The sequence below is a fragment of the Montipora foliosa genome, chromosome 12 (genome assembly GCF_036669935.1).
Source record: "Montipora foliosa isolate CH-2021 chromosome 12, ASM3666993v2, whole genome shotgun sequence".
Lineage (NCBI taxonomy): Eukaryota > Metazoa > Cnidaria > Anthozoa > Scleractinia > Acroporidae > Montipora > Montipora foliosa.
The window spans coordinates 5099374-5127310 of record NC_090880.1 but is presented as its reverse complement, the minus strand read 5'-3'; the positions used below and the strand labels follow the sequence as shown (position 1 = coordinate 5127310).

Here is a 27937-nt window from a genome sequence, read left to right as displayed (position 1 = left end):
TACGAGGTAAAGCTAATAGCTCAGTCAAGGTTTTCTTACGGTAAACTCTAGTAGAGAAAAATTGGGGTTGTTCTTATCGATCACGACGTCTAAAAAGGGAAACTTGTGACTGACCTCTTTTTCCATAGTAAACCTGATGTTAGGGTGCCTTGAGCTGGGATAATCGAAAAATATATATTCCCACATTTTGACGCTATACTTCATTCCGTTGTTACTATTTTTCACATTAGCATTTTCTATTTATTATAAATTCAGCTTTCGTCGCTTTGTATTCTGACTAACTGAGGATGACAGAAGTTTCTGTTTAAAACATGTTTTATAAACTCAAAGGTTTCGGCGTTTTCTTAATTTTTTTAACTTGTCTGCTACTATCAAGACCATTTGGTAAATGTAAGTGCTATGTTTATTGTGAAAGTGCACTGCACTTAGCTATCAAGCTAGTTCACAGGCTCCCCACTTTTGATAATCTGAAAGAAACTATTCAAACTTTACAGAAACATGGTTAAGATCCCCAACTTACAGGAAGCAATCAGTTGGCTATTTACAAAGTGTGGTAGAGTTGAATCCGGGATAACCGGGAAGAAATCCGTACCAGGGGCCCGTTTCTCGAAATTGCCGAAAACCTTTCGGGCCCGAAAAGCCATTTGTAAGATGAAACTGTCAACGGCTTGTTTTGGAAAGGCGAACATGTTTTCAAGCTAACTAAAAGAACTATGTCTGTGAAGTTTGACGACTTAAATCCTCTCCGTTCTTGAGATACAAAAGGAATTGTGACACCCGAAAATGCCCCGAAAAGTTTCGGGACTTTCGAGAAACGGGCCCCAGAGGTTAGAACGGGATTTGAACCCGGGGCAACCGCATGCAAACCCACAGTAATGCCGATTGTTATGAAGCAACTTTCCATAAGCTACTTGTATCAGCTTATTTAGCTTAAATTTTTGAGCTTGCATTCTCATCTCTTTTATAGACATGTCATTAACGTTTGCAAGGAGAGGATGCGGGGAGAACGCATCCACAACCGACATGGGCTTCTTCCAATGAAAATTTTTTTCAATCTAAATAGCTACAGGAGCTCATCTTGTAGCTGTTATTACAGTTGTGCCCACGAACAGTCTTCTCTGGTGACTTGAAAGCCTCGCTTCCGCGCGCTCTGAAGCGTGAGGTCAAGATGGTTGGATTAAAAATGTTCTATGTTTAAGTTCTATGGACAAAGGTTTGCCTCTGACTCTTGATATATTTCAACAGACGTTTCGGCTAATTCTTAAGCCTTTTCCAGTAATATGAATGCGAATTTCCTTATCATACGCTATTTAAAGTAACGTAGTGCGAAGCTTGCGCGCGTGACCATGCAATTCATGCTCGCGCGATGCCTTTGTAGGCTTCTGGAAGTACGATATGATTGTTTCCAGCGTTCGGGTAAAAAGTAGAGTGCCAGGCTTCGAGCAAAAGTCGCTCGTGGTAATTAGCTTCGAAACCAACGACCTTGACATTTTCAAAGTTCATGATGTGGCTGAAATGGTGGAAGTGGCTTGCGACTTTGGAGTTTTGGTCAAAACCTGCGACTGCCTTTTTGTACATGTGTAAACGGGCCTTAATAGGACGCTCGCTCCAAATTATTGTAACATGGTGAGCAACCTTAAAACCAAAAATGGAACTAGCTGGACTGAAGACGACAGGAGCTCTTGCGAAAAATCAGTGGACTGTGATACATGTAAGTTTGTGCTACCCCTGTTGTTTAAGTTAACTGGGATGTTACAGTACATGTAGTTTGGTACACATGTGACGGTATTTATTTTTTTCCCTTGGAATTTTTAACAGGATACCCAGGTTAAGAATAAACTTTCAAGGTAAAAAATATTTAATTTCCTGCTCTCATTATGCATAACACCAAATTCCTTCCAACCATTTCATGGATGTGAAAACAAACAATGTCACAGCAACAAACATTAGGAAGAAAGTTGAAACAGTACTTATTTTGGCAAAATATTCAGCATGATCTCTTACACAAATTCTTAACATGCTGATCTGTACAGTGAACAAACTCTTCATTTCAGAAATTTAAGCTCTCCTAAGTTGAAGCAAACCATGCAAAAATTAGTCCACCACATTGTGCAAATTGCGGCACAATTGCTTCCACCTCTTTACCACTGTCTTTCTTTTTAAGATACATCAACCTTCATTGGCCAGTTCACTGGTCAATATCATAGTTGTTCAAAAGAACTTTGTGTAAAACTGAAAAGTTGGTAACCTGCCAACAATGATGTTCTGTAAAAAGAACTTGCAGACAGTCTTTGCAAGAAGAGCAAAAAAAGTTAAAACAACAGTTTCTTAGAAATGCAAAACAAGTGTGGTTGATTAAACAATCTTCTTAGAAAATCTTGATTCCAAATCCTTCCTTTACAGTACTTTTTTGCTGTTATTATACTTTGAAACATAAGAAATCTGAGACTAAAGAAAAATTCCACCAAAGGAAAATACTGAATTCTAACTGAATAGATGAACTTACCTAAATCAAACTATAATTTTTGTAACAATTTACTGCATTTCTACAAATCTGCTGAAAGCTATAAATTCCGTAGTCGAGGCAACATTTACGAATGACAGTAAAGAGCCAAAAAATACTCTTAAGTTGTAACCTGAAAGACACAGATCAATACTTCAGAGAGCTTTTTCTAAAGAGTTTGATTTTCCCTTGAAATTTTGCTTCAAGTCTCGAAAATGGGCTACGTTTCCCTGCAAAATTCTAGCTGACCTTTACTCCTAACTTCTCTAGAACCTTAATTCCTTTCTCTTGATATTCCTCTCGTGTCATCCAGAATCCTTCCTTGTCCTTCATGATATCTGCCAAAACAGCACCACCAAGGAATACCATGTGTTTCCTCCGTGGTGGATCTTCAATTCTGATCTTGAATTTCTGCAAAAAGGTAGCCAAGTTGTTGAAGACAGTTAGTTTAAATGATAGGGGAACACAATCATGGAACAAAAGGAACAAAAGACGAAAAGGAGCTAATTAGTTAATTAACAGAAACCCATTGTGTCAAAATGGGCACAACTGACTGTTCAGATATTGTACAAACCAGTACATGCCAGTGGCCAAACTCTCATTAGATTTTAGTACCTCTGTAGTATAGCACATGAATTACCAATGGGAAAGTTTTAGGTCCTTCAAGTAATCCTGTTAAAAGCTCCTGTATTTGTGCTTTTCAATTTCATAAGAACAGCCAATGGTACATGTAGTTGGTTGTGCATATTTGCATCTTATTAAAACAAAGGATGCTACTTCTCCGTTACATGTACCAGTAACACTAATATTGACAAGAGGACTTACAGACAACTTAGTGGCATCTCCTTTTAATACACGCTCAAGATACAATTGTTTGATTTCCCTCTCCAATCTGCTTGGTAGTCCAGGATACATTGTGGTGCCACCAGAAAGCACAATATGCTTGTAAAATTCTGGCCTAGTGTCAATATCTGCTGCTTGTATGGTGCTAAAGAGAAGCTCCGCTACACCAACACCTTCAATATTAATTAGATGGGGCTGGAACAGAGCTTCAGGAGCTTCAAATCTTTCACCACTCAGTTTCACAACACGCCCATCTGGAAGCTAAGACAAAATAAAGTTTGAAAGTAAGACTTCGTCCACAGTAAAATTTATTCAAATACCCGGTAACCCTCGGAAAAGGACACTTTACCCCCAGCCCCTGTCGGTGCTCTGTTTTACAGGTATTAAACCCACTGACTCCAAGGAGTGAGATGTCAGTGGGGAATGGTACAGGAATCAGTGGCTTAAAGCTGTAGCTACACAGATCAGAGGAAAGCTTGGATAGATGTGGAGGTAGAGCTGGGGACCTCTTGCTCCTCAAGCTGCCCACCAACTGACTGAGCTACATTGTACATGTACGCCTGCTCCTGCGCATGTAAGAGGACCCACGGCACCAAAATGGCTGCATCAGGAAATAAAAAGCCCAGGATTTTCCCAGATCTATCCAAAAGTAATTACTAAATCTGTCTAAAAGGGGGCAAATTGAATTACAGCAATTTATTCTGAAAAAGGCATTATTTCCTCACTGTGTACTGCTCCACAAGAACAGTTGTCTCCAAAGCCAGTTTTTGTTCTTGTTCAATATTGTACCTAAAAGAAACAAGAATCAGTGAGCACCTACACTGTATATTCTAAAAGCTCATATAAATTTGATAAAATAGAGATAATACTAACATGACAATTTATTTTGCTATTCAGGTATTTGAAATAAATACACACCCTACATAACACAGCTTCTCTTTCATCATGCGAACAGTTTCAAAATCGGCAGTGTGGTTGAATGCATAACCTCTAAGCAACAGCAGCTGCAACACAAATCAAGCAAAGGATTTGATTAAGTGACAAGTTCCAAGATTTGCATAGCTTGTCTGTTAGATAAAGAAATGCGCCAGAGGGCTGGACAATGTGCATGATGTCATGTGATGTCAGAAAAAAACATCTGCTTTTGAAGAGAAGTTGTGAAGCTAAAAAGTTAAATTTAAACTGTGGAAGTACACATGGAATACTTCAACATTGTGTGGACTTTCTGTGTAACATTTCTGGGGTCCAGGGTTCTGCAGCATCACATTTCAGAGAGTTCTGCTTGAATGCCAATCATGTACAGGCCAACTTACTCTAGCAATACATAGCTTTGCACCCAATGGGGCAAACACTCACTCAGACATAAATTTTTTGTCCCAGGCTCTGGACCAGATTAACAGGGTTTTAGTTTGAAGCCGGAGGCTGGACATTTTGTCCGGTGGTTTCCCATTCTATGTCCGGTAGTTTGATGCCAATATTTGAGGGGTTTGTTTTAATTTTTATTGTAATTTTTTTAAACTTACTTTTTAAAGAGAATTTGAGTGAACTCCAGCCTTGCCTCAGAAACTGATTATTGGGTTCCAGAAACACTGGAAACAGCATTTCTGAGTGTTCTATTTTTAAAATTGGGGCAGCCCCCAGGTAGCTTGCGCCAAGTGCCTTGCAACGCCAAAAATGTCACATCTGGTGCTTTCAGAAATATGTCCGCTACTTTACAAAACTGTCGAAAACCCCGGATTTAGTGTACTGGATAGGAAAAGAAAGCCTGAAAAACTTTACAAAGAACTCACTGTTCTTCCTGATGATGAACACTCAGAATTAAATTAAAATTTTATTATTAGGATCCTGGGCGACTGTCAAGCAGCCTGCAGCCCCCAGCACACTTGCTGTGGTGCAAGACATGGTTTGTGTCATTTGTGAGGGTGGTAACTTACTTTTGTGGTACTGTACATGTATGCGTGCTATGACTGGCTAATTTCGCAGGCCGTATTGTAGAATACCACCTGCCAAAAATTTGAAATTTTGGTGCAACATTTTCCAGCAAGTTTTTTGTGTTGTTTTGAATCTTGCAAGCAACTATTTCAAAAAGCCAATCAATTGATGCTAGTCAACTACAGCTGTAGTTTCCTTTCCCAACCACCTTATTACCTCAGAAAATTAATATGATAAATATCTTACTACCCTCACCCCCTTGGTTCATAATGTAAGTTACGGAACCTAATTTTTCCCGTTAATTCACTTGTTCATAATTGTATGAGTAGAAATAAACTTGGTCCATAACTTAAGAGTACAGACATCAAAATTGAGGTAAGAGGTACTGTATTATTTTAATCAGGTATAAGTTGCACTTGCTGTTAAGTTGACCCCTATTTTCAAGGCCTAAAAACTGATTTTTCTTCATTTCTGGCTAAAAAGCTGGAATTCAGATTGATAGAATTGTTTCTAAAAGTTAAAGTTACTCCAAACTTTCGCAGTCCAGAAAAAAAAAAATTCCGCACACGTGCCGTTTTAAGGGAAGCTACCACAAACTATATACCAATACAAAGGTTAATAAAATAATAATGCAGAATTTGTCGAATCAATCAAGTATCAAACGTGATCGCTGATGAAATGTAACTGCACATTGTCAATCCCAAAGCATCAATCTTTCAAAGCCTCTTTACAACTATGAGGAAAACCAAAGGTAAGAAAATTGCAAGGGCAATGAAAAACGAAACCGAGGAGCAAGATTACAGGGAGGCAATCACTAGTTGTCGACATGAAAGCAATTGGGTAGAACTTGCCCTGCACAACAATTTTTTTCTACTGGCTCCAGGTAAAGATGCAGGGAAAGAGATGACTGCTCTCTCCACATCTTCTTGGGAAATCTTTGAAATCTCTGCAAGATTTTTCCTTTTTTCCTACAAAAAATCAGTTGTTTTTTCCTTCTTGGGTCCTGGCTAAGCTTTTGTCTTTATCCAAGGACTTTTTTCTTTTATTGAGCGTTTAATGATGACAAAGCGACTTTGCTATTTTTGGAATAAGAGCTGTTTTGCCGTGAGTTCATGTCTTTCACAGAAAATAACGCCTTTATCATTTGTCAACTTTTTAAAAAAAAAAAATTTTTCTCAATAACTCCTGCACATTTTAAGATTTGAATTTAAATAATGTTTTGGGAATTTGAAGTTTAAATAATTATTAACTTTAATTTGGTCGAAAAAATAAATTTTCAGCAATAGTAGCCCGCGAGGGTTTGGAGTAACCTTTATGTCACATTCGTGAGATTTTTTGTTTCAGCTGCAGCGGACAAAGGTGAAATTTATCAGTTCTTGTAACATGCAATGAAACTAGTATTTCAGTATTTCAGTAGACTTCAGAAAGTTTTTTCTCTGTTTTTATGTAAGCCATGCATGTTGAAAATCAAATCTTCCTGTTTGAAACCAACCTTTCTCTTAACGTTGACAGAGAAAGGAGATTTGGTAGATGAAAAGAACACCAAAGAGATTTGAAAAATGGCTGGACAAATAAACTGCCATCTTAAAACAAATTTGCCAGGTTACTAAGCTACTGAGATAGTAGTAGCTGAGAGTGAAAGTGAAACAAACATGGGTCTGCTCTACTATAAAATGCCCAATCTAAAAAGTTACAGATACACTGTACGACCATAGTCTATGAGGCACGTCTAGAGGTTTAGATTTAACCCACACATTTTTTGACACCAAAATTTCCTGTTCACAACTTAATGCCAGCAGAGTTCATCAAACATGAACGCAATCAGAACTTGTTTTGTAAAGTTGATTTTATGCAGACTTTTTGCCCATAAAAATGGGCATTTGTTGTGCTACAACGTAATTATCTGACAATTCCAGGGCTACCAAACCAGCTCTATGTGCATGACTAGGGTATAAGTCAAGGGTATTTTTTTGGGCTGATTTTTAGGTCATAAAGGGTCAACTTATACATTGAAGAGTAAATACAAAAAATTATTAAACCCATTTCTTCTGGTGTAACCACCTAGCCCTGCTGGAAACAATGCTCCACATCATCACTTTCACTCAGTAAAAGACACTTTATTCCTTAACACATGTAGCTACTGAGGACTATAACATTCTGAAACTTTTTTACAATTTAAATTGAGCTCCATTGACAGAATACATTACCTTGATTAGATACTTTGTGATATCTCGACCAGCAATGTCCAATCTACGCGTGAGATGAGGAAGTGAAAAGCCCTCATATACAGGGCAGATATGAGTAACACCATCTCCAGAGTCAATCACAACTCCAGTCAACAATCCTGTGGATTGAAAATAAAATGTTGTGCAGCTGTGATCAATTTTGTGAAAATTATCTCTACAAATCCTGTTTGAAACATGAAGAAATACTGTATTTACCCGTATATAGAGTCGACTTTTTTTGTGCCTCCACAATTCCAGAAATCAAAGAATACAAGATTAGTATCCCTTGAACATTTAACAAAGAAATTAAGAAATTGCTTTTTTTGCCATCAAAAACTGGGGGTCAACTTATACACAGATAAATACAGTAAGAAAACACAGCACAGCTGACCTTGAGCATAAAGTGTCAACACCGCTTGGATAGCTATGTACACACCATCAAACTGATAGTTTTCAAACATAACCTATAAGAAAAATGTGGTTATGTGAAGGTACCATGTATTTCTGTTCCAGTTGGCTTGCCTAGCTTTGTCATGTTAAATTAATATTGTTTGCCTTGGTTACTCAGGGTTTCCTCTCACACACACAAAAAAACCAAGATTTAAGTTGCTTTGCTTATATTTCTAGAGGGCTAAAAGTTAAACATTGAAATTAGCTCATTACCTCTACCATGTTAAAGTTACATGTAGGTCAATTAATTCCATTATTACTGGGCTACCCAACCCCTCCTAGGGGGCAGCCCAGTCAGAAATTCAGTTGACCCTTGGCATTAGAAATTGAATTCCCATCACTGGGATGGTCGCTATATTCTTTGGTTTCATTGGCTTCATTGGGAAATGGTGTATGTGTTGCGATATTGCTCGTGAGATAATGATGTCAATTTCTTTGCGTTGTTGTAGGAGTCTTCTGTGATGAGTGTAAATAAATACATGTACGCATATTTGAAACCTGAAGGAGACTATCCCTGCAGGATAACTCCTGTTAAAAGCTAAAGCTCAGAGCGTGTGCACAGTGAAAATGAAAATACTGTTTGACCACCTGAACTTAAAATGCTTTCCCCCTTACAAAAACTAGTTCTCAGGATTCCCAAGATCTGGCCCTCCCATTATGCACAAAGAGAGAGTTGCATCCAGTTTCTTCAACTTTTCCATTTTTCTTGGGACTCAAGAATTTACTATTAACATGATGATGGTGAATATGATTATCATCATGACTTTTGCATTTTTTTCTGCAAGGGTCTCATAATTCCCAGTTTTCTCTTTTATTCAAGTGAAAAAAAAAAGTAATTTTTAAAAGACGGACTTCACTAAAGGACTCCTTAATTCCTTTCTAACTGGGTTTGAATACTGCTCATGTCTGAACTTTAATTTAGATTTTCTTTGATCCATGATATGCAGATTATTGTATGATAACAGTAATAAATTTTAATGGACTTCCTTCATAGACAACATACCAGTGTCAATGATTAGGTACCTTATCACCATCTATGGGGTTGATGAAAAGGGTATGATTATTCACAGACAATTCGTTAATTTAAAAAAAAAATGACACACTGGTTCAACAATAACACTTTGTAAATTGAAGCATAATAAATAGTGTAATACCTAACAAAGTAGGTAATAAAAAGTGTTTAACTTGAATTAAAGACATACGGTTTCAATATTTTTACCTCAATCATCTTTTGCCTGTTCTTTAAGGGATTCATCGGTGGTTCAGTGAGCAAAACCTAAAGTTTATCACAAAAGGATCAGATATTAAAGTTTCCAACCTCCTTCATTATAATTAAAGTGAAAGTGCAAAACTAAAATTTATCATACATGTATATATATTCCAGGAGCTGCCACTTACTTTGCAATTCTTTGTGTCAACGTTAAGTTTTGTCTCCCCAAATGTGTAGTCCCACACATGTTTCATGTCGTCCCAATTGCGAACAATCCCATTATCCATGGGATAGTTTACCTCCAACATATGCCTGAGTTGGCTGGCTTCATCACCCACCATTAAATCCTGAAGAATAATTAGGAAACTTTCGATCAACGAAACTAAGACTTACAGGTGTAAAACGTCGAAAGGTACTATGCAAGGGGATACACTGACCTTGACTTCAATGTCTCCTACTTTTGCCGTTGATCTAATGATCGGTCTTCCTACCATCGAAGGAAAGATGAAAGCTGGGAAGTTAGAGCCTGCAAAACCGCACTTGACAAACTACGAAAAGACAACAATGAAAACAGATGAGTCGACGGAAGGCAATTACGACGGTTTAGCAGCCAGCTAGCCTTACCCCAGTTCCATTGTCGCAAACCAGTACTTTATTGCCTTTGGAATCCATGGCAGTAACCTTCCCTCCGACAACTTGCTCACAGAGAAAATGGCCGCCACTAACTTCCTCTACGCCTTGTCACGTGACAATTTTCAACTCGACACCTCCCCCTTCCTTTTCGGCTATGACAAAAAAAAAAGCATTTTTCGTCAATTTCTGTCCACCTCAGGTTAATCACAAACTGAAAATTTGTTGCCCAACAAATGGGCAAGGTTGGGCACCTTATCTTTCCTTAAATTTTTGATGCAGCTTTTGTACATGAGCAGGGGCATAGCGACCTTTGCGCAAATACGCACGTGCGCATTTGAGAAATGGGTAGGATTTTTTAAAAGATTTTCTGTTATAAGTAAAAGGACTCCGAGGTCCCTACACAGTATCAGTCTCATCATCAGTCCCCAGTTCCCGGTTATTTTTGAAGGAAATAGCCAGAAATGGCATTTGCCAGACCCTAAATTTAAAATTTTTGTGGGAAGCATGCCCCAAGACTCACCAAGTTTGGAGCGCCTTTGGCACTCAAAACATTCCTCGTGTGCGTACACCTTCAAAATCTCACATTACGCCCCTGATGAGAGAAGTTGTGTGGCCAATGTGTTCCACCATAAATGGCTTATCTTACAACGAAAACTATTATTATTATTATTATTATTATTATTATTATAACATTAATTATTGTAGTGATATTAAAAGATCATGAAGATGATTATGATGTTGATTCCTATTGTTAATAATAATTATAATAGTAATCAACACCATCATCATCATCATCATCATCATCATCACAATAATTTTAACTAAGGGGCACTCTCCTTTTGTCAGGACTGGCCAGCCAGACCTGTCAGTTTGCAAAGAAAATGCAACAATTTGAAGGAACACTTGGGTGTTATTTCCTCGCATTCTTCTGGGGGAGTATGTATCATCCTCAAAGTGTGTTAATTTGAAGGAGCTTTAGAGTTATAAGTCTTTCTGAACGTCCAGTCTGGACAGTCAGCTCTGTCAAATGGAAAGCATCCCATTAAGTGTCAAGTTCATTTAGCAAGAAAAAGTGCTTTCATGATTGGGGAGAGACTGTAACTCAAATTAAATCACATGAAATCAAAGTAGATGTCATTAAATCAAATCTGATCAAATCCAAACAACCCTTATGCTCTTTTGGGCTTAGTTCTCACTAAATTCTTTCACCATACCATAGTAAAGTTTAACTATTGAGGATTGCAGACTTGCTTCATTGACTCACACAGTCTGCAAAGATGCCCCTGCACACAGTAATTATTATATCCACAAGGGATTATTTGCTGTGAGGTAACTGACAGTGCACCAAGACTTTCACTATGTGTGACCTGTGTTCAGTGAGAATAATATTACAGCACTTAGGCTCAAAGAGACCCAAACCGATCACCTGTGAATTTTATTTAAACATGAATAGCAGTGAGCTGTGGCAATGTAATTATTCAGCTTTACACTTGCTAACATGTTTCATTAAGTCTGGGGCACCCACAAGCAATTTTTGAATTTCGCCAAAGAGGAAGTGGTTTGTGAATCTCTGTGATGCATTTTATGCAAACCGTTGCAAAAATTTTACTCTAGGACTCAATGCAAAAAGGAGGACTTGAGTTAATTCACAGTAGATATAACTTAACTCATTTTATTAATTAATGTCTCAAGGATAAAATTAATATCTCAAAGAGAGTGCTCCACTAAAGAGTACAAATAATCAACTCAAGGCAGGTCAAATTAATCAACTTACTGTTAGTTATTTCATTGAGAGGAGGAAAACAAGAATACCATGAGAAAAACCTCTGTATTCAGATACTCTTGATTGGGCAAGAGTCTAAGCACAAATAAATCCAAACTCAATGTTCAATATTGAGGGAACTGGTCTTGACAAGGTTTTCTGACCTTGCACTGTCCTTAAGATTGTGCTTTTCACATTTTCACTTGATCATTTCCATACTCATGATTTTGTTGCGATAGTGAAAAGCTCAATTTACTGTATTTACTTGATTACATGCCGCCCTCAATTAAATACCCCAGATGAAAGGAAAAGTACAATAAACACCATCCTCAAATAAACGTTACATCCAATCAGAAGCATGTGCCGTTTAGTCAAGTATTGCAAGAAAGAAACAAGTACACATTACATCTTGGTAATCTAAACCAGCCTTGGAAATTTATTTTCCTGTAAGACAATGTTCTTAAGATCAAGCACGTTCTTCAGAATTTTCACAAAGTGCAGTTCTGTTGTTAAGGCTGCAAATTTTGCCAGCATAACAAGGCCAACCTCTCCTTGGAATTCTAAACACATTTCTGTTTTACTGTAACTGTTGTCAGTGACTTAAATGTGATTTTGAAATAAATGCTACCTTTGAATTAACGCCACATTTAATCGAGTAAATACGGTACTTCAGCTGGCAGAGAGTTACTTCAGTATGGCACAATTCCAGGCGAGAAAAATCCAAACCACAACAGCATAAACAATGTGCATTTTTAGAAAACATTTTATTCTTATTACATTACATAAACTATTTCCTATTCAATTCAGAAGTTGCTTTTAGCTGACGTGCAGAGCTCCTCTGGCTTCAGTACATTGGATGTTGATAAAAAGAGAATTATTATTATTCTTTGATGAAAATGTTGAGTCTATAATATATGTTGGGTCATTTATCAAATATTTCTGTGCTCCCACAATGCTATACAATGCTACCACAACATGAGTTCATGTGAAGATAGAAATCTTGGCGAAAGAGTATGGATTTATCCATGCAATAATAAACTTCAAAGATATTAGTCTACGTTACTGTGCGATGAATTTGCCATTTTCCAGAAACAAAAAGAGATGTTCTCTTTTTACAAAAGCACGCTAAAGGAAAGGATTTACAAGTATAAGAATTATTTTGCAATCCAAATCTAACAAGGAGGTCTACATACATATAAACTACTCCACAAAACCAATGTCAAGTTTAAAATGTCACATTCATACATGTATTTATTTCATTTGTACATAAAGGGGAAACAAGGCTGACAGGAAAAAAACAATGACATGAACCAATTCCTTTACAACTTTGGGCTTTCAAGACAAAACACTAAGCAACAAGTCAAAGTTTACTTTTAAAAGAGACTGAAAACACCACAAAACATGTATCACATAAAGCACCAAATCAACCAAAAGCCAATTAACAGCAGAAACAATACACAGAAATTTACCATAAATTGGGGCGAAATAGAAAACAAAACATTATTTGTTTGGTTAGCGCATGGACATTTGAGGAAATGTGCATGTGCTAACCAAGAAAAATTAATCAGACTTTGTAACAGGCCAGTTTCAGGAATCATAAGAAGGTGATGACATGCGTAAATCATCTGAGTTTTGTTCTTCATCCACATCATCATCGTCACTCAGACTACTGTCCCTGTTGGGTGCACACCCTGTCAAAACAACAAACATATGACCTATTCAATGTACTATTCTGAAAAACTATCAAAATAAAAATTGAGAGCTCTTGTTGGTGGCCGAACATAGTTATCGTGTGCGCTCTTGCTAACGCAATGCAGCATGCACGCAAGGATTGCCAAAAAAAAAAAATTGGCTTCCATAAAGTAATCATTTTATTTTCTCAATGCTTCCGCTATCTGCACTATTTTTCCACAAAGCGTTTTGATGGTTTTAGTCTTTTATGAGAAGTGTATGTTAGAAGGGTAATGACACAAAGAAATCCACAATTCGTAGATTGTTCTTTGTTATCGAAAGGACCCAGCTAAATACAGCTCATGCGTAGTAAGTTTAAAAAAATGCGATTGAATGTAGAATAGCTTTCTCGGAAATACGCCTATTTCTTGAGAACCACTTGTTAGAATTTAAAAAAATTTGGCACGAATGTACTTTAAGAAATAAGTAACTGGAGTATTGAAAAAACAACTAACACAGGAAATTCAAGATATTCCAGTGAACCTTCAACAAGGGATAATTAAAGATCTCTCTGTCAAATTATAACTAAAATTTGTTAACTTGTGAGCATCGTTACAAACTTGTTGCATGCAAATTATAAAGAAAATCTAATGACCAGATTTTCTGTGAATAAACAAAACCGATTTTAAAGGCATGATTATAGTTGTTCATGTTGCCATGGCAACGGCATACAGGTCAGCTTAACTATCAAAAACCAGAAGTTTGTGTTGTTAATTTGCTTGCAACCATTTTTGGCTACCAAAGGATTAAGGGTTTTAGAGAAAATGGTAAATGAAACATATCAAAAACTGTGTTCAGCCACCTCAAGCTACTGACCCCTGGAAGTGATACTTCACAGATTTTACTCTGTCTTATGCCAGACTGGCTTTGCTTGTCAACTGGGGGTGAGGCTAAATCGCGTGGGTGGGTGAGTCGTGGGTAGGTGGGTGGTGGGTGGTGGGTGGTGGGTTGCGTTTGTTTGAAGATAAAAAAAGATATATATTATACTCGTAGCTCCCTCAGTGCTCGGTCCAAATTTGTCTTAGGTCTTAGGTCTTGTCTGTTTCGAGAATTTCCAGTCATTGATAAAAAAAAAAAGGGTTAGGGTTAGGGTTAAGGACCCGCGACCCACCCACCCACGACGATTACACACTTGTCAACTGGGGGTGTTCTGGGGGCACCTGAGGAGCGAATGGGTAAAAGGTTTAAACATCGACAAGACAAGAAAACCTAATCCTCTGTCATAATAGAAAATGATGATTGAGATGACAGAGAAACATTGAGTAAATTTTGTTTTGTTTTTCTCTTTAAAATGTGTAAATAAAATAATATTAACAACAGAAAAACCTTAAACCAACACCGCTTTCTCGCCAAAAATAGATTAATTTTTTTTAACCACAACAACCACCTGCCAAGGTGAGTACATTAAACCTTGATTTAACCCACTGACTCTGAACTTCCCCCAATGACGAGTAAAATCGTCTGAAAAAGGCTCTCACCCACGGGTCTTCCAAGAATTAGCAATTTTGCCAACTTTTAGTTCTTCAGTATTGACATTATACCGGTACCTTGTGCTTGGTAATCTCTGTTAGCAATAATATTACTGTATAGTTAACACTCTTCTACTACGAAAACCACCGATCTGTGGAATGGGTGGGAATTTATGTGTCTCTGCCCCACTCACTTTCACTTGTAAATAACTCAAATTCTTAAGAGGTAACTGCAGAACTGAGCGCATATGGAAGGCTGTTATAATCGTGCAAAAGCTTTCGAAGAATACTTGAGAATGAAGATTATACAGACTAGACATTATTGGAAAAGGGAGAGACTCCAACACAGGTTTCTTTGTGGGAATTTCATCAAAATGTTTAACAAAAGTGGGCGAGGCAGTGACTCGATAATTTGGGCCCACTCTACAGATCGGTTATTTTCGTAGTAATTTTTTAAGATACTTGTCCATTACATGTATTTTTAACGTTGACCTTTTTGTACTGCTAAAAACAAAAAAAGGGTGGGATTTGATTCATGACAGATACATCCTCTGTCGATAGAATACAGAGCTGTTCCAAAATGTTTCACTGCTTTCTGACAAGTGATGAATACTTTTTCCGCTCCCTTTTATTGTGGATAGTTTTTTTTTAAATCCATGTGGTGTAAAATTACATGTTTTTTTTCTTCCAAATGGAAAGCACTCAAGGTGCTCGGCTGAGATTCAACCATTTTTGTTTCAGACTAGTTGGCTTGATATGTATACTGAGTTAAGCCTTCACAGACCAGGTTAAAAAGCCTCTACAGATAGTATGCATGGACACAAAGAATGGCTCTACAGTTGAGAGACTGGTTAGGTTAGGTTTCTCATTCTTGTAAAGTGTCGTAAAATAAAACTTTCTTTTTCATCAAGGGATGAACAATACAGTACCGCTCAGAATTAACCTAACAGGGAACCCTGAACGGAACGCGTTACATATTCGTTCAATTTCCGTTCTCTTATCCGTTCTATATCCGTTCTATACCCGTTCCGAATCCGTTCCATCTCTTTTCTCTTGTGGTTTCATTGGACGCGTTCCATGTAATGCATTTACAAGAAAAAGAATGCGTTCCTTTGAACGCGTTCACAAAAACCGGTAACATTCACTGCAAGATGAAGATGCGATTGTAACTTCGTCAAGCAGTTAGTCTTTTCCTAAAACGAGGTTTTTGCGCTAGAGATGTCAAAAAAATTATTGCAGTGATCAATAAGATTTCTTTTTCAATTGTGCAAAAATTTAATATTTGATTGTATACAAAAAGTGAGCAAACAAGGACAAAAGACGACTTACGTATAAATTTGGCCTTGCGCACGGTATTGGTTGTCAAACGCTTACCGACAATACCCGAAGTTTATCTGTTATTTCTTTGTTACAAAGTATTTATCTGGAATAATACGGAAAATTTTTCGTTGGACGTGTTACATTTTGATCCGAAACATCGCACTTTTAATTTCGTTTCTATCGTTTGTATCGCTTTAACCTTTCTATCGTTCGTTTGCTTCGCGGCAGCTATTGTTTGAAAGAGTGGTAAAAAAGAAAGGTTTAAAGTGTTCTTTAAAAGGTTTCGAGGGTTTAAAGTTTGTACTTTGCGTGAGAGAATTAGTCACGTATTGAGTAAACATTGTCACGTGCTAGGCAACCAAACTTGTTTAGTGAAGAAGAACGAGCCAGTTGTTTTGTTTGCACGCATTTCACGGCTAGTGGAATTTTAACGTGTATTTTCGGTTATGTACAAAAGAAATATCTTAAAGGAACGATTAAAGTGAAGGAAACCCAGTGTTTTACAAATGATTCAAACCGAACGAACCAAACCACAGATCAAACGATAAATTTATTTTTGGCGTGATGGTTAAAAATTTAGTGCAAAAACTAGTCGCGTAACGCTAGTTCTGGTTCTACAAATCTAAAAGTACTCATTGTCTGTGGATGAACGGTATTATCCAACTAATGTGTACGTAAATTTTCAAGCCTCTTTGGCCATATTGAGAAAAAGAAAATATTCACACTAACATCTCAATCCCGTTCACTGCAACTGTTTTTCTTGCTGATTTGAAGTGCAGGGTTTTTTGTTTTGTTCTTAATTGAAAACAGAGAGATATTTTGAAGCTTTCTCTTTACCAGCTAAATGCACATGAAATGTACTTCCCATCTCCGTTTTCAGATTATTACAGTTTCCCAACTGTAGTCTTAAAATCAAGCGCTTAATTTAGCGGCCTTGAACACCAATCCCTTTTTTAACCAGGCCGGGTGTCAAGCGACACGCGCCTAATGCTAACAAATGTGGACTTCACAAAGTACACGTGAATCTCACTAAGCAGGGACGTTCTTTAGAACGCGTTCCTGCAGATGAGAACGTGTTCTAGAGAACAGGTTAAAGAGAACTTGTTTGTTCCATATCGGTTCTGCCCACGTTCCATATCCGTTCTGTTGCTGTTTCATTTCTCGTTCAAGTTTCGTTCTGATCGCTTTCGCGAACGCGTTCCATGTTAGGTTAATTCTGAGCGGTACTGTATTTTTTAATTCACTGCCACTCTGACAAGTCAGTACATGTATCTCATACAGTCATGTTGAATAATTATTTCCATTTCTAAATCAATTTTCTATTAGTCCCATTAAATTGTACAGAGGTTTTGTTGCATTCTTGGCAAAGATTTTGCATTTTTGCATTTTTTTTAGTACCCCTGTAATACCTTTCTCTCTTTGCCACACTTACCACTTTACCTGGTCGAGCCCAAGTACGGATGAAACCTTCATGACAAGCCATGACAATGCAGTCTTCTCGGAATGCTAATGCTGTTAATCTCTCATTTGCCACTTTTTTGGCAACTAAGGGTTCTAGAATACACACATCCTCCATTCGGGGACACAAAACTGTTCCTGGAGTAACATTCCCTGTATTAACTAACGTTTCCATGGATTTTGTTAATGAATGTACTTGTGTTAAATTCTTTGGTGCATCGAATGATCCCAGGGGACAAGGTGCCACAGCATTACCACCTCCGCTGTGATTTGTTTCCAGTGTGATTGGTCCATTTGAAAGGGCATGACCTGAAGTTATGTGCGAGTTTGAAAGAGTGATTGTTGCTCGCACACTCCTGCCACGGGGTCTCTGAGGTCTGAGCACATCTTCTCCCAAGTCCCAAAGCATGAAGTGTGTGTCCTGCCCTACAGATCCAAATCTGTAAGACGTTACATTTTTGTCCTCTGGTGTAACAGAACTAGCGCGTTGTGAAGGTGCAATACCGTTTTGTTCAATCTCTTCCTCATCGCTGTCGTCAACACGGCCTCTGCCACTAATATTAGTGGTGTAAGGATCAAAAGCAACAACTTGAACCCACGAATGATGCCCAATGCCACGTGCAATTACTCTCCTCTCAAGGAAAGACCAAACAGTAACAAGGTCGTCCTCACCACCAGTTACAATATACTTACCATCTGGGCTCCAACAAACACATTTCAAGCCCCCAAAATAACTTTTCATGACACCACATAATGTTTGCATATCAAAGTCAAATATACGTAGAAAGCCATCTTGATTTGCCGTAGCAATATGCTTACAGTCTGGAGAGAAAGCAAACTCGTTTACAGAGCCTTCGCCAATGGTCCATTTACAAACAGGGTTTCGAGTTGTCTTTGATTTCCCACTATGAATTGAGTAGCCGGGTCCTTGTTTCATTAATGCATACTGAGGAGGTCCAATTCCTGCCGGATGTTCTTTGTTATAAACAAACATGTTTCCACTTTCATGAGCAACCAGAAACAGATTTTCAGATCCTGGAATCCACTTGAGGCACATGACTTTAGTCTTGTCCACAAGTCTCTGGAAGAGTAACAAAAATTCAAAAATTAAAATACAATAATGTACTATGCTGATATGGTATTTAAGCATTACATGTATATGCATAGTGAATTTATTATAGGTAACTGTGCAAAAAGCTAGTCACCTCCTGGAACTGGGGTATAATTGCTCAATGACATGTAAAACCAACGTACGAAAAAAAATTATTATCCCTGTCACTACAAACAAAAATTCTTCCAAAGCAACAAATTGGAAGTGTCTCTGTTTGCTTAGTCTCCTGATCTTTTATGAGAAAATGATACAACAGTGAAGGAAAAACATATATCGTTGTAAGTAATTATTGACTTTGGAACTTACTTAACAACAACATTATTACCCTAAAGATAGTTGTTATTATGCATTTATCTGGACATTTTAAGAAATTGTCTCGTATAGACACCTGGAGTGAAAACTCCAGACAGCTTCGACGTGATTTGAACCCATGACCTCTGCGGTGCCGGTGCAATGCTTTACCAACTGAGCTCTGAAGTCGCTCCGTTGGGAGCAGGTCAATTTGTTGGGTTCCTGTGTTCCCGTGAAAGGACTGATGAATGAAAGAAATGTATATTCAAGTATAGGTTATTGACAGAAGATCCATCTATAACACCAACTTCAAATATACATTTTATTTCAATATTATTAATCACACTAATTAGCAGAAGTTTTCCTGTAGTAAAGTTCACCTCACTTCAAAGGTGGTCATAATATGGTTTTATTCTTTTTACGTAAATCCTCAATGTGCCCAATTTTGCAACTAAAAGCTACTTCAATCTTTTGCAAAAGTCCAAAGGATAGATTACAAAACTACAGTACCTCTTCGTTAAACAGCTTGTTCACTTCGTGTTTCACAGGATCAAGCAACTGGACTTGACCAGCTGAGAATCCAATTAAAAGTTCCAAGCTTTCAGATGACCGTGTCAACAGGTTAAAATCATGGCATGTGGGGATGGTTCCCTTGTACATTCGTTTATCTAAAGGCTTTGTGAGGTCTGCAGCCTGCAATCAAGCAATGGGAAAAAAAACAAGGTTGCAAGTTTTTGAAATAAAGTGAAAGTCTTCTAATTCTTGTAAAAAGGACGATGATGATGATGGCACATGTACAGTGTATAGTCAATCTTTACCAAAAGCTGTCCAACACTCTCAGGCACCAACTTTCCCATATTACCCTATTAACACCTCAAACCCCCAAGGATGCCTCCCACTGACAAGTAAAATCTCCTGGCGTTACACAGAGTAAAGTCTATCTTGGGGGTCAATGATATGACCCAGACTAAACTCTGTTACAGCAATGTGTCATCTACTTTGTTAAATGTGAGGCCTGAGATCACGATTGTGTGGGGGGAAACAGCTAAGGCCTCAAGTACGAGCTTAGGATGAAAGAGCACCAGTCCAGAAATTCATCTACCATGTATATGATATTGCTCTGAATCAAAGCAATGTGAAGGTTATATTATGATAATACTACCAAAAGGAAGATCACAGAGCCAAAAATGAACACCTATCCATAAAAAGGGATGAGGGGTTGGAACTTCCAAACATCTGAGGCGATACTTCTGTCACATGATCAATTGCACTTAACTTGTGTGACAACTACATGTAACAACTCACTGCCATTCAAACTGATGAAGGTTGAGTAAATCTTACAAAGCCTACAACAATTACTTACAGCGAGTTCAAGACAGAGCAATTTGGATTACATGTAAATGGTAAAAACTCAAAAACAAGCTGAAAATTAATTGGAATAATAACAAACACAATAACCAGAGGTTTGCTAAATGACCTGTTCCACCATAATAAATTAAGCATGATTCTTCTGGGTATTGTCTCAAAGCCTCTTTCCTCCAATGATCTTTATGTTGGAAAATGATGGTCACGAGTTGCAAAATATTTCCAGGGGTTCAAAGACAGATTTGCCCTTTTGTTACAAGTGATTCTTCAAAGTTTTTTCAGTTCTAAACCGAAAGATAACATAAGAATCGAGAGTGCAGATGACTGCAGCCATCAGTCAATCAGTCAAAGAAGGCCAGACACAGTGTGTAAGGTCAAATAAGATCCTCATTAGCTTTAAGAGCTTTATTCGGTCGGCCGACAGTCAGCCGACAGTCGACCGACAGTCGGCCGACAGTCGGCCGACGCGTTGGCCGACGCGTTGGCCGACGCGTTGGTGGGATCGGATTCTTAAATTTTACCCTATTTTGCTTCCTGTTTGTTGTGCTGTTTTGTATTCAAGTTTGACTTTCAACCACCCGATTAAATGAACTTCTTTTGTACAGAAGTTTAGTGACTCTTAGGCTAGTGATCTCCAGATTTGGTGGAAGATGTACTTGTAAAAGGTTGAAGGAGATGGGTAAGTACTTTACGTATACCTTATTATAATGCATTAAAATTATATTATAAGGTATTTACACACCCGTAATATCCATGCATACCCCTTTATACCCATGTACATTGTATACCCCTTTATTACAAGTGTATATATGGTTACGCATGGGTATAAATGGGTGTACATGAGCATACGTGGGTAGTTTGGGGTATACCAAGGTATTTAGGGGTACACAGTGATATACATGGATATGCGTGGGTATAATACAATTAATTTTAATACACTATAGTAAGCGATACATGAAGTACATTGTACCTATGGAGAGATGGATAAGATGACTGCTGACCATTGCTAAGGAAAAGATATGTTATTGAGCAAAGCCACTGACTACATTGTATATTAAGGAAAGTTTGTGTCTGAGGGACACAAATACAACAAAGCGCTGGTACAGTGCAGCTAATACGACGCAAAAAAGGGCTGTCGTAACACCAGTACAACATCACCACTAACAAGTTATACTTGCCCTTCATAGTTAACTATGGTAAGTTAAATTGCAGGTACGTAAATACATCAACTGCAACTATCATAAACAATCAATAGTTTTCTTTTAATTCCTGCAATCAATCAAAGCAGTGCAATGTGTCACATCCATTACTATCAAGTATCATAACCCATACCCGTGTAATCTACATTGTACCTGTTTACAATGTGCGTGTAAGCCTAGATGCTTTGGGGGAAAACATTGAGAACCATGTTTCAATTTAAATCCTATGGAATGGTTTCTTCATGTGACAACTCTAAGCACCATTTAAAAGTAATGAGAACTGATAAAAGTTATCATCACTTTAATATTAATAATAATTATTCCTTCTCAACACACCCTCAGATACTAAACAGAAATACATGCAAGTATGAGCAGAATTTTTCTATGTTGCCTGCCAACCCAGGCGGAATCGATCATAGCCCTGGTTGTGAGAGCTTGTGTCATGAGATGGCGTTAGGACCAAAAATTGATTTTTTGAAGCCTTTGAAATGTTTTTAAAAGTAAACAGTGTTGCTTTACAAATTAATAAATATTGTGAAGAAAATCAACCGATCATTGCAGCATTGCCTGATATTTCTCATTTTGATAATAAGCATCGCAGGTCAGCCTTAAGCAATGGTTCCCAGCCAGTACACCTTTTTAGGAAAAAAATATAAACAGGACATTATTTACCAACCTTGGTTGGTCCATAAAGGGAAAAACTGTGCCCAACGTCTGGAGTACCTGAACTTGAGACTGAAGGCACAGTTTTTGTCCTATACAGACCTCCTGCCCAGTGAATAACATAATATTATATTTTGATTTTCCTCATTGCTAAGCAAAATCATTTATCTCTATACAATTATTACTTTTTATACAATTACACAAAACGTTTCATCTGGCTGAAATTTTATTTCAAATGGGCAAGCCAAGCTTTTTGAATGACTTAGGGTTAAAATGGGAGCCAATGAAACATTCTGTTGATAATATTCCATGGATACGGTAATCAAAGCTGTGTTAGCAAAAGCCATTTTTACATAAATTATGAACGGCAAGACATCTGAAAGGAAGTAAAGGTTTTGAAATTATGATAAAGGTACATGTCCCTTTGAATGAAAACAAATTTCTCCCTAAAAATTACAGTGGACTTCACTGTCTTGGATGGCTCCTCAACAGTGATTGCAGAGGTTGCCACAAAAACTCCCGAAAGCAGTACATTAAATTTTGTACATGTGCTTTTGTGTAAAATTCAACTCAAACTAGAGGGTTGAGTGATCCAAAAAGAGGTGATGGTTATCTACAAAAGTCAGCTTCTAATGAAACGTCATTACTAAATGGTTTTTGCCACTGAAAAGGACAACCATGATTAAGATGTAGGTTGTTAGATGCATTTATCCAACTTAAATCAGCACGAGAGAATCAGGATTGTCCCTGAACTTAAAGTGCATCTAAACTCAAATTTTTCTCGTCTACAATACAGGGTGGGACGAAATTCCAAGCATCATTGCCCTTTGGGTAATTGTGAAGAAGAGCTCCCCAAAAAACCTGTCGGCCGACTGTCGGCCGACAGTTAACCGACAGCTTACCGACAGTCTACCGACAGCTAACCAACAAGTTACCGATCGGTTAAGAAAAAAGAAAAATTGTGGTAAAAACGAGCAGTTAACGTGACATTCCGTAATGGTGATGTATGACTCGACAGACTTCACCTACTTACCGATCAACTGTTATCAGTTGTTATCAGATGCATATAGGATATATCAATTGCGTAATTTACAACACACCAGACAATCTAAGAATCGCATTGGAAGCTAATTTAATCGAAAACTCTGCTAAAAACTCTGACAACCATAAGCTGCGTATCAATACGTAGTTAGTAGAGGAGACAAACACTTTCCTTCAAATTGCCCTACAATGCAACGCGGCCTCTTATGTTATGTCATGTATGTATGAATGATGTTTACAATGTGGGCAAGTATCGCTAGCCAACGCTAAAACAGTGGACAAAAGCCATATTAGTGGTATAAGTGCTGCTCAAGGTATCGTTATGAACTGCCTTTAGCTCTTTTCGCGTAGTTTAGAAGCAATAGACAAGTAAATGCTTACGATCATTTTAGTTTGTCCTGCCGACAGGTTACCGACACGTTACCGACCGACAGTCGGCCGACAGGTTTTTTGGGGAGCTCTTCTTCACAATTACTGCCCTTTGGGTAAGCTGTAATTTTATCTTACTAGCCCAAGTCTCTGAGGAGCTACATGTAGTCCCAAAAAGATTTGTATTCTTTCTTTTTTTCTCTCACATTGTCTGCTAAACACATTATGTCTGCTCAGAGGTTTGCATCAGGTAAAAAAAAAAAAAAAGTGCTAGGCCAAAACATTGTTTCACTAGCACAGGAAATACAAGATGGCAGTCAAAAGAAAATTTCTTATTTTCATATCGAAGTGCAAGTTTTCCATCGAAGAAATTTCCATTCAGTTTGAAAAAGCACCAACGCACCACCGACGCATCTTATACGTTATTAGATTAAACAGCGGTCCACGCGTCGGCCGACAGTCTACCGACAGTCGACCAACAGTCGGCCGATGCGTTGGACGACGTGTTGGCCGACGCGTTGGTGGGATCGGACTCTTAACTTTTACCCAGCAAACATTGACCGAATGCAAAAATGGCTGCCAACAAATTATTCTTTTGTCTTTGTCTTAATTAGCCTAACTAGCCTCGTTCACACACGTAAAATTGAAAGCATTTGGGCTGTAAAACGAGGCTAGTTAGACTAATTAACACAAAGACTAAAGAATAATTTGCTGACGGCCATTTTTGCATTCGGTCAATGTTTTACCAATTTCTTAACTCAAAATTTCAGTTTATATCTTCCTGGCAAGACACGCAGTTATCAAAATTAGCAGTAATTTGGAGCCACGACCATGATGTGAGAGGCACGGGTCTATTCTTGATTTCATGTCACAAACTGCTTTGAAATGCAAAATTTCTTTGAAAACAGGAATGCAAAGCAATATTTGTGAAGTAAAATCAAGAATAGATCCATGCCTCTCACATCACAGTTGTGGATCCAAATTACATGTACTGCTAGTTCTGCAAAGTTTATATGGATATATGGCACAGAAAAAGCAACATTCTGGGTAATAATGGTGACATATGTTTGCTTTGGATGGGGAGATTTACACTAGAACGAAAAATATTTAAGTTTAGGTGAACTTTAAAGGCAATCTATGGTTATATGTCCAATAACAATATTTCAAATATAAACAAACTCTAACAGAAGGCCTGATTTAGTTGTAAAACAAGAGTAACACATTTAGAGAATGGACTGGGAAATGCTACAGAAAAAAGCTAAGTATGCAACATAATATTATCACAGTGGGTATATTGTAATTTTTTGTTAGAAATAAATATATGCTGGAAACAACAATAACAATGATAGGACAGCTTATCTGAAGTCTATAATTGAACTCACGTCAAATGAATTCAAGTTTGTGCATGCAAATTGGTTCTACAGTTTTGGTGTTTAAAAAATAAACACTTCGCTGGCTGACGTATTATTATATAAACATTTAGAGAATTCTTAACTCAGTTGTCAAGAAAGTGAAAGAAATTTGACTGTTCACAAGCAGAGCGAAAATCCATCAGGTATATTGATGTCAAGATATAAATAATATTACCGAATTTTATGTTGTTAATAAGCTTAAATTCAAGCTTTCACTACCAGTTCTTTTAAACGGAAGCTCTGGAAAATTATTTTCGTGTTCGGAGGCAAAGCTAACGGGATCTTCTGGGCCCTTTTTTATATTTTTATGAACAAATCATAAACGATATCAACCGGAGGGTCCAAGATTAGCAAATGCATTGAGAACACAAGTTTTATTTTTACAGCAACCGCAAGAGAAGTCACAATCAAGAATGCCGTTGCTACATGCAGCGTTTTGAATTGCAAAGTTCCAAGACGAGACCCTAGTTAATAAAACAAGTATTCGAGAATAATATTTTCCCAGACAGTAGTTTCTTAAGTCAGCTGAGATAGCTAGATTCGGTAAAAACGGACTGCCGATTCACAAAACTTAACTCAACTTTAACATGAGAAATTTACAACTTAATTATGATCACGAATTCTTAGCTGAAGGGAACGTCAATGTTATAACTTATTACCTTGACTTAACATGCACAATTTAACGGAAATGCTACACACACAAGCCTCGCTCTAATTTACCACACACGTTCCTAGAGAGGCCAATGAGTTTAACTTACCTTCCGTACGCCTTTGTAAATGTAAAAGTACAACTCTCTCCCGACATTGAAGGCGATTCGATCGTTGCAGCCACCTTGATCCTTGACTGTCACAAACGAAACTCGGACCGGGTGGCATTGCTGAACATTGTAAGGGACTTTATTAGGTCGTGAATAAACAGAGAGATCCAGCAGTCTGTAACAGCCCTCTTTTGTAGCGAAGTGCTGCTTGATTTCCTGACTTGTATGTCCTCTTCCAGAGGCCATCTCAATATTTAGAACGCAGACATACTGTGACGATAATCGCGACTCATGGATCTTCTCAGTACGCATGCGTCTTTCTGATGCGCTCCAACAAGCTGACCCCGTCGAATTGCAATTGCAAAACGAATGTTACATCCCTTCGTAATGTCTCCTTTGTAAACATTTTCGTTTTGAAGCTTTACAAACGTTTTCGTCATTGATCCGTTTCTGCGTAGGCTGTATGTAAACATTCTCCATTTCCGTTGTCGCACGCGCAAAAAGACCTTTTGCTAAGGCAAACAAGCCGGAAGTAGGAGATTTCTTCACTCGGGCTAAGTTCGTTGATCTTCCTCGGCACCTACCACGAACTATAAGTAGCGGTTTTGAAACACAAAGAAAAACTTAAAATTCTCCATTGTGCGCTGATATAGAATTTGGGATATTGTCATTCTTTTGTGGTCTTCTCTTTGAATTTCCTTGAGCCCCCATTACCACTGCGCAAACTTCATCTCTTTCATAGAGGCCTTAGTTTTCTCGGTCAGTACTTCGAATAAAAAGGGATAAGCACTCGAATAGAAGAGAGAATTCCGGAATAAAATTCTGTTATTCTATTTTAACCTTGCGTGTTTGACCTCCCGGGTTGACCTGAGTCTTCAATTTCGAAACAACCTGAACATGCTGAATATCACGTTTCATCGGTCCACTCTCAATTGGATCTGGTTTCTTGTTTCTAATATGAACACGGAACGGAAAAGGCTGACTGCTCAAGCGGATAAGCAGTTTTAATACTGTATAGACATTTACCCCGTGTATAACATTATCCAGATTCAGTCCAAAAACATGGTCCAGACCTCACAGAGATAGAGAAAAAAATATTTATTCCCACCATAGGGTTTCCATGTGGTATGAATGCCATCATGTGACAAATGCAAGTATGTGCAGTTACCGTCTGGGAAAATCGCTCATACGGCAGAAGCCAGTCAGCAGCACAGGCGCAAGCGCACTGTTAATGAGCGAGACTGCAAACCAAATTATTGCTGTTTGTTTATGAGAATAGGGAAACGGCGAAAACCTCTTGGAGCAGACCAGAAAATCTTAAAACGCAAGCCACATAGAAAACTGAATCTGGAACACATTTGTGAAAAGCAAGTGCCGCTTTACTAATCTCCTTACACGCTTTGCGTGCCTAATGTCGTAGTGGTGAAAGCACTCACCTCCCAACAATGTGGCCTGGGTTCGATTCCCATGCAGACTTGGCGTCATATGTGGGTTGAGTTTGTTGGTTCTCTTCTCTGCACCGAGAGGTTTTCTGCGGGTACTCCGGCTTTTCCCTCTATTTGATTTGCTTTGCATCAATTTCTTGATTTCAGTTTGCAGTGTCCTCACTTAGTGCTCCAGCGCTAGAACGACTAGACATTTAAATAAAGTACCTTTAATCATTTTGTTTTCAGTCTATAAATTATTTTCTGGTTATTTCTCCCAAGATCCGGCACTTCTACTTTGTTCAACTGACCCTTGCATAAAAAAATGCTTTAATATTAACCATATCGCATCAAGTAAGACCACATGCATAATCAAGCAAGACCACATGCATAATCTCTAGATTAAGGCATTTTATCTCTTTTTTCGATATCACTTAACAAATATAGGTTACTCATTCACCCATATCTATTTTATGATCTTGTTGCCTGAGGCCAGGAAGCTAAATCTTATACGGAAAAACTGTTGATGCTCCAGAAAAGAGCAGTGGTGCGATTAATGAATTTTGCCTCTTTTTATTCACACGCTGTTCTCTAAGTATTTCATTTCTTCAAAGGGTCTCAAACGTCTTTCCTATAAATATGCTATACGTTACGATTTCCTTCTTTTAATGCATGATTTTAGAAGCCTATAACCAAGAAGTGTCAACCTTTCTCATTTGGTCTTGGTGCTGTATTTTCTAATTTTAGAATACGGGCCTGCCCAATTAA

At 37.9% G+C, this 27937-nt stretch overlaps 3 protein-coding genes across 5 annotated transcripts in view; all 3 read right to left on the bottom strand.

Annotated features, from left to right (window-relative positions):
- Positions 1–27937, bottom strand: part of LOC137978477 (MAM and LDL-receptor class A domain-containing protein 2-like) — a 359940-nt gene that overhangs the window by 131758 nt on the left and 200245 nt on the right. The window lies entirely within an intron of this gene.
- On the bottom strand, positions 1765–9939 carry LOC137980453 (actin-related protein 2). The gene is made up of 10 exons (XM_068827903.1): positions 9788–9939; positions 9601–9711; positions 9352–9510; positions 9173–9229; positions 7895–7967; positions 7486–7622; positions 4265–4350; positions 4072–4135; positions 3329–3607; positions 1765–2914 (listed from the first exon to the last, which is right to left on the bottom strand). The coding sequence occupies exons 1-10, from the start codon at positions 9833–9835 to the stop codon at positions 2744–2746; spliced, it is 1185 nt and encodes a 394-aa protein (XP_068684004.1). The 5' UTR covers positions 9836–9939; the 3' UTR covers positions 1765–2743.
- On the bottom strand, positions 12304–26177 carry LOC137980320 (WD repeat-containing protein 20-like). 2 transcript variants are annotated; one of them, XM_068827736.1, is made up of 4 exons: positions 25746–26177; positions 19449–19631; positions 17519–18617; positions 12304–13249 (listed from the first exon to the last, which is right to left on the bottom strand). In XM_068827736.1, exons 1-4 carry the CDS (start codon positions 26055–26057, stop codon positions 13146–13148), a joined length of 1698 nt encoding a protein of 565 aa, XP_068683837.1. In that variant the 5' UTR covers positions 26058–26177; the 3' UTR covers positions 12304–13145. The 2 variants fall into 2 exon arrangements, with proteins under 2 accessions (XP_068683837.1, XP_068683839.1); XM_068827738.1 differs by having other exon boundaries at positions 17511–18617; positions 25746–26176.

Coding starts and splice junctions, on each gene's coding strand:
- LOC137980453 (XM_068827903.1), bottom strand. CDS start 9,835: ATGGATTCCAAAGGCAATAAAGTACTGGTTTGCGACAATGGAACTGGG. Junction 9,511..9,600: donor TAGGAGACATTGAAGTCAAG/GTCAGTGTATCC, acceptor ATTATTCTTCAG/GATTTAATGGTGGGTGATGA. Junction 4,351..7,485: donor TCACAAAGTATCTAATCAAG/GTAATGTATTCT, acceptor TTTGTGTTGCAG/CTGCTGTTGCTTAGAGGTTA.
- LOC137980320 (XM_068827736.1), bottom strand. CDS start 26,057: ATGCGTACTGAGAAGATCCATGAGTCGCGATTATCGTCACAGTATGTC. Junction 19,632..25,745: donor TTTACAAAGGCGTACGGAAG/GTAAGTTAAACT, acceptor GCTTGATTGCAG/GCTGCAGACCTCACAAAGCC. Junction 18,618..19,448: donor ACAAGCTGTTTAACGAAGAG/GTACTGTAGTTT, acceptor TTACTCTTCCAG/AGACTTGTGGACAAGACTAA.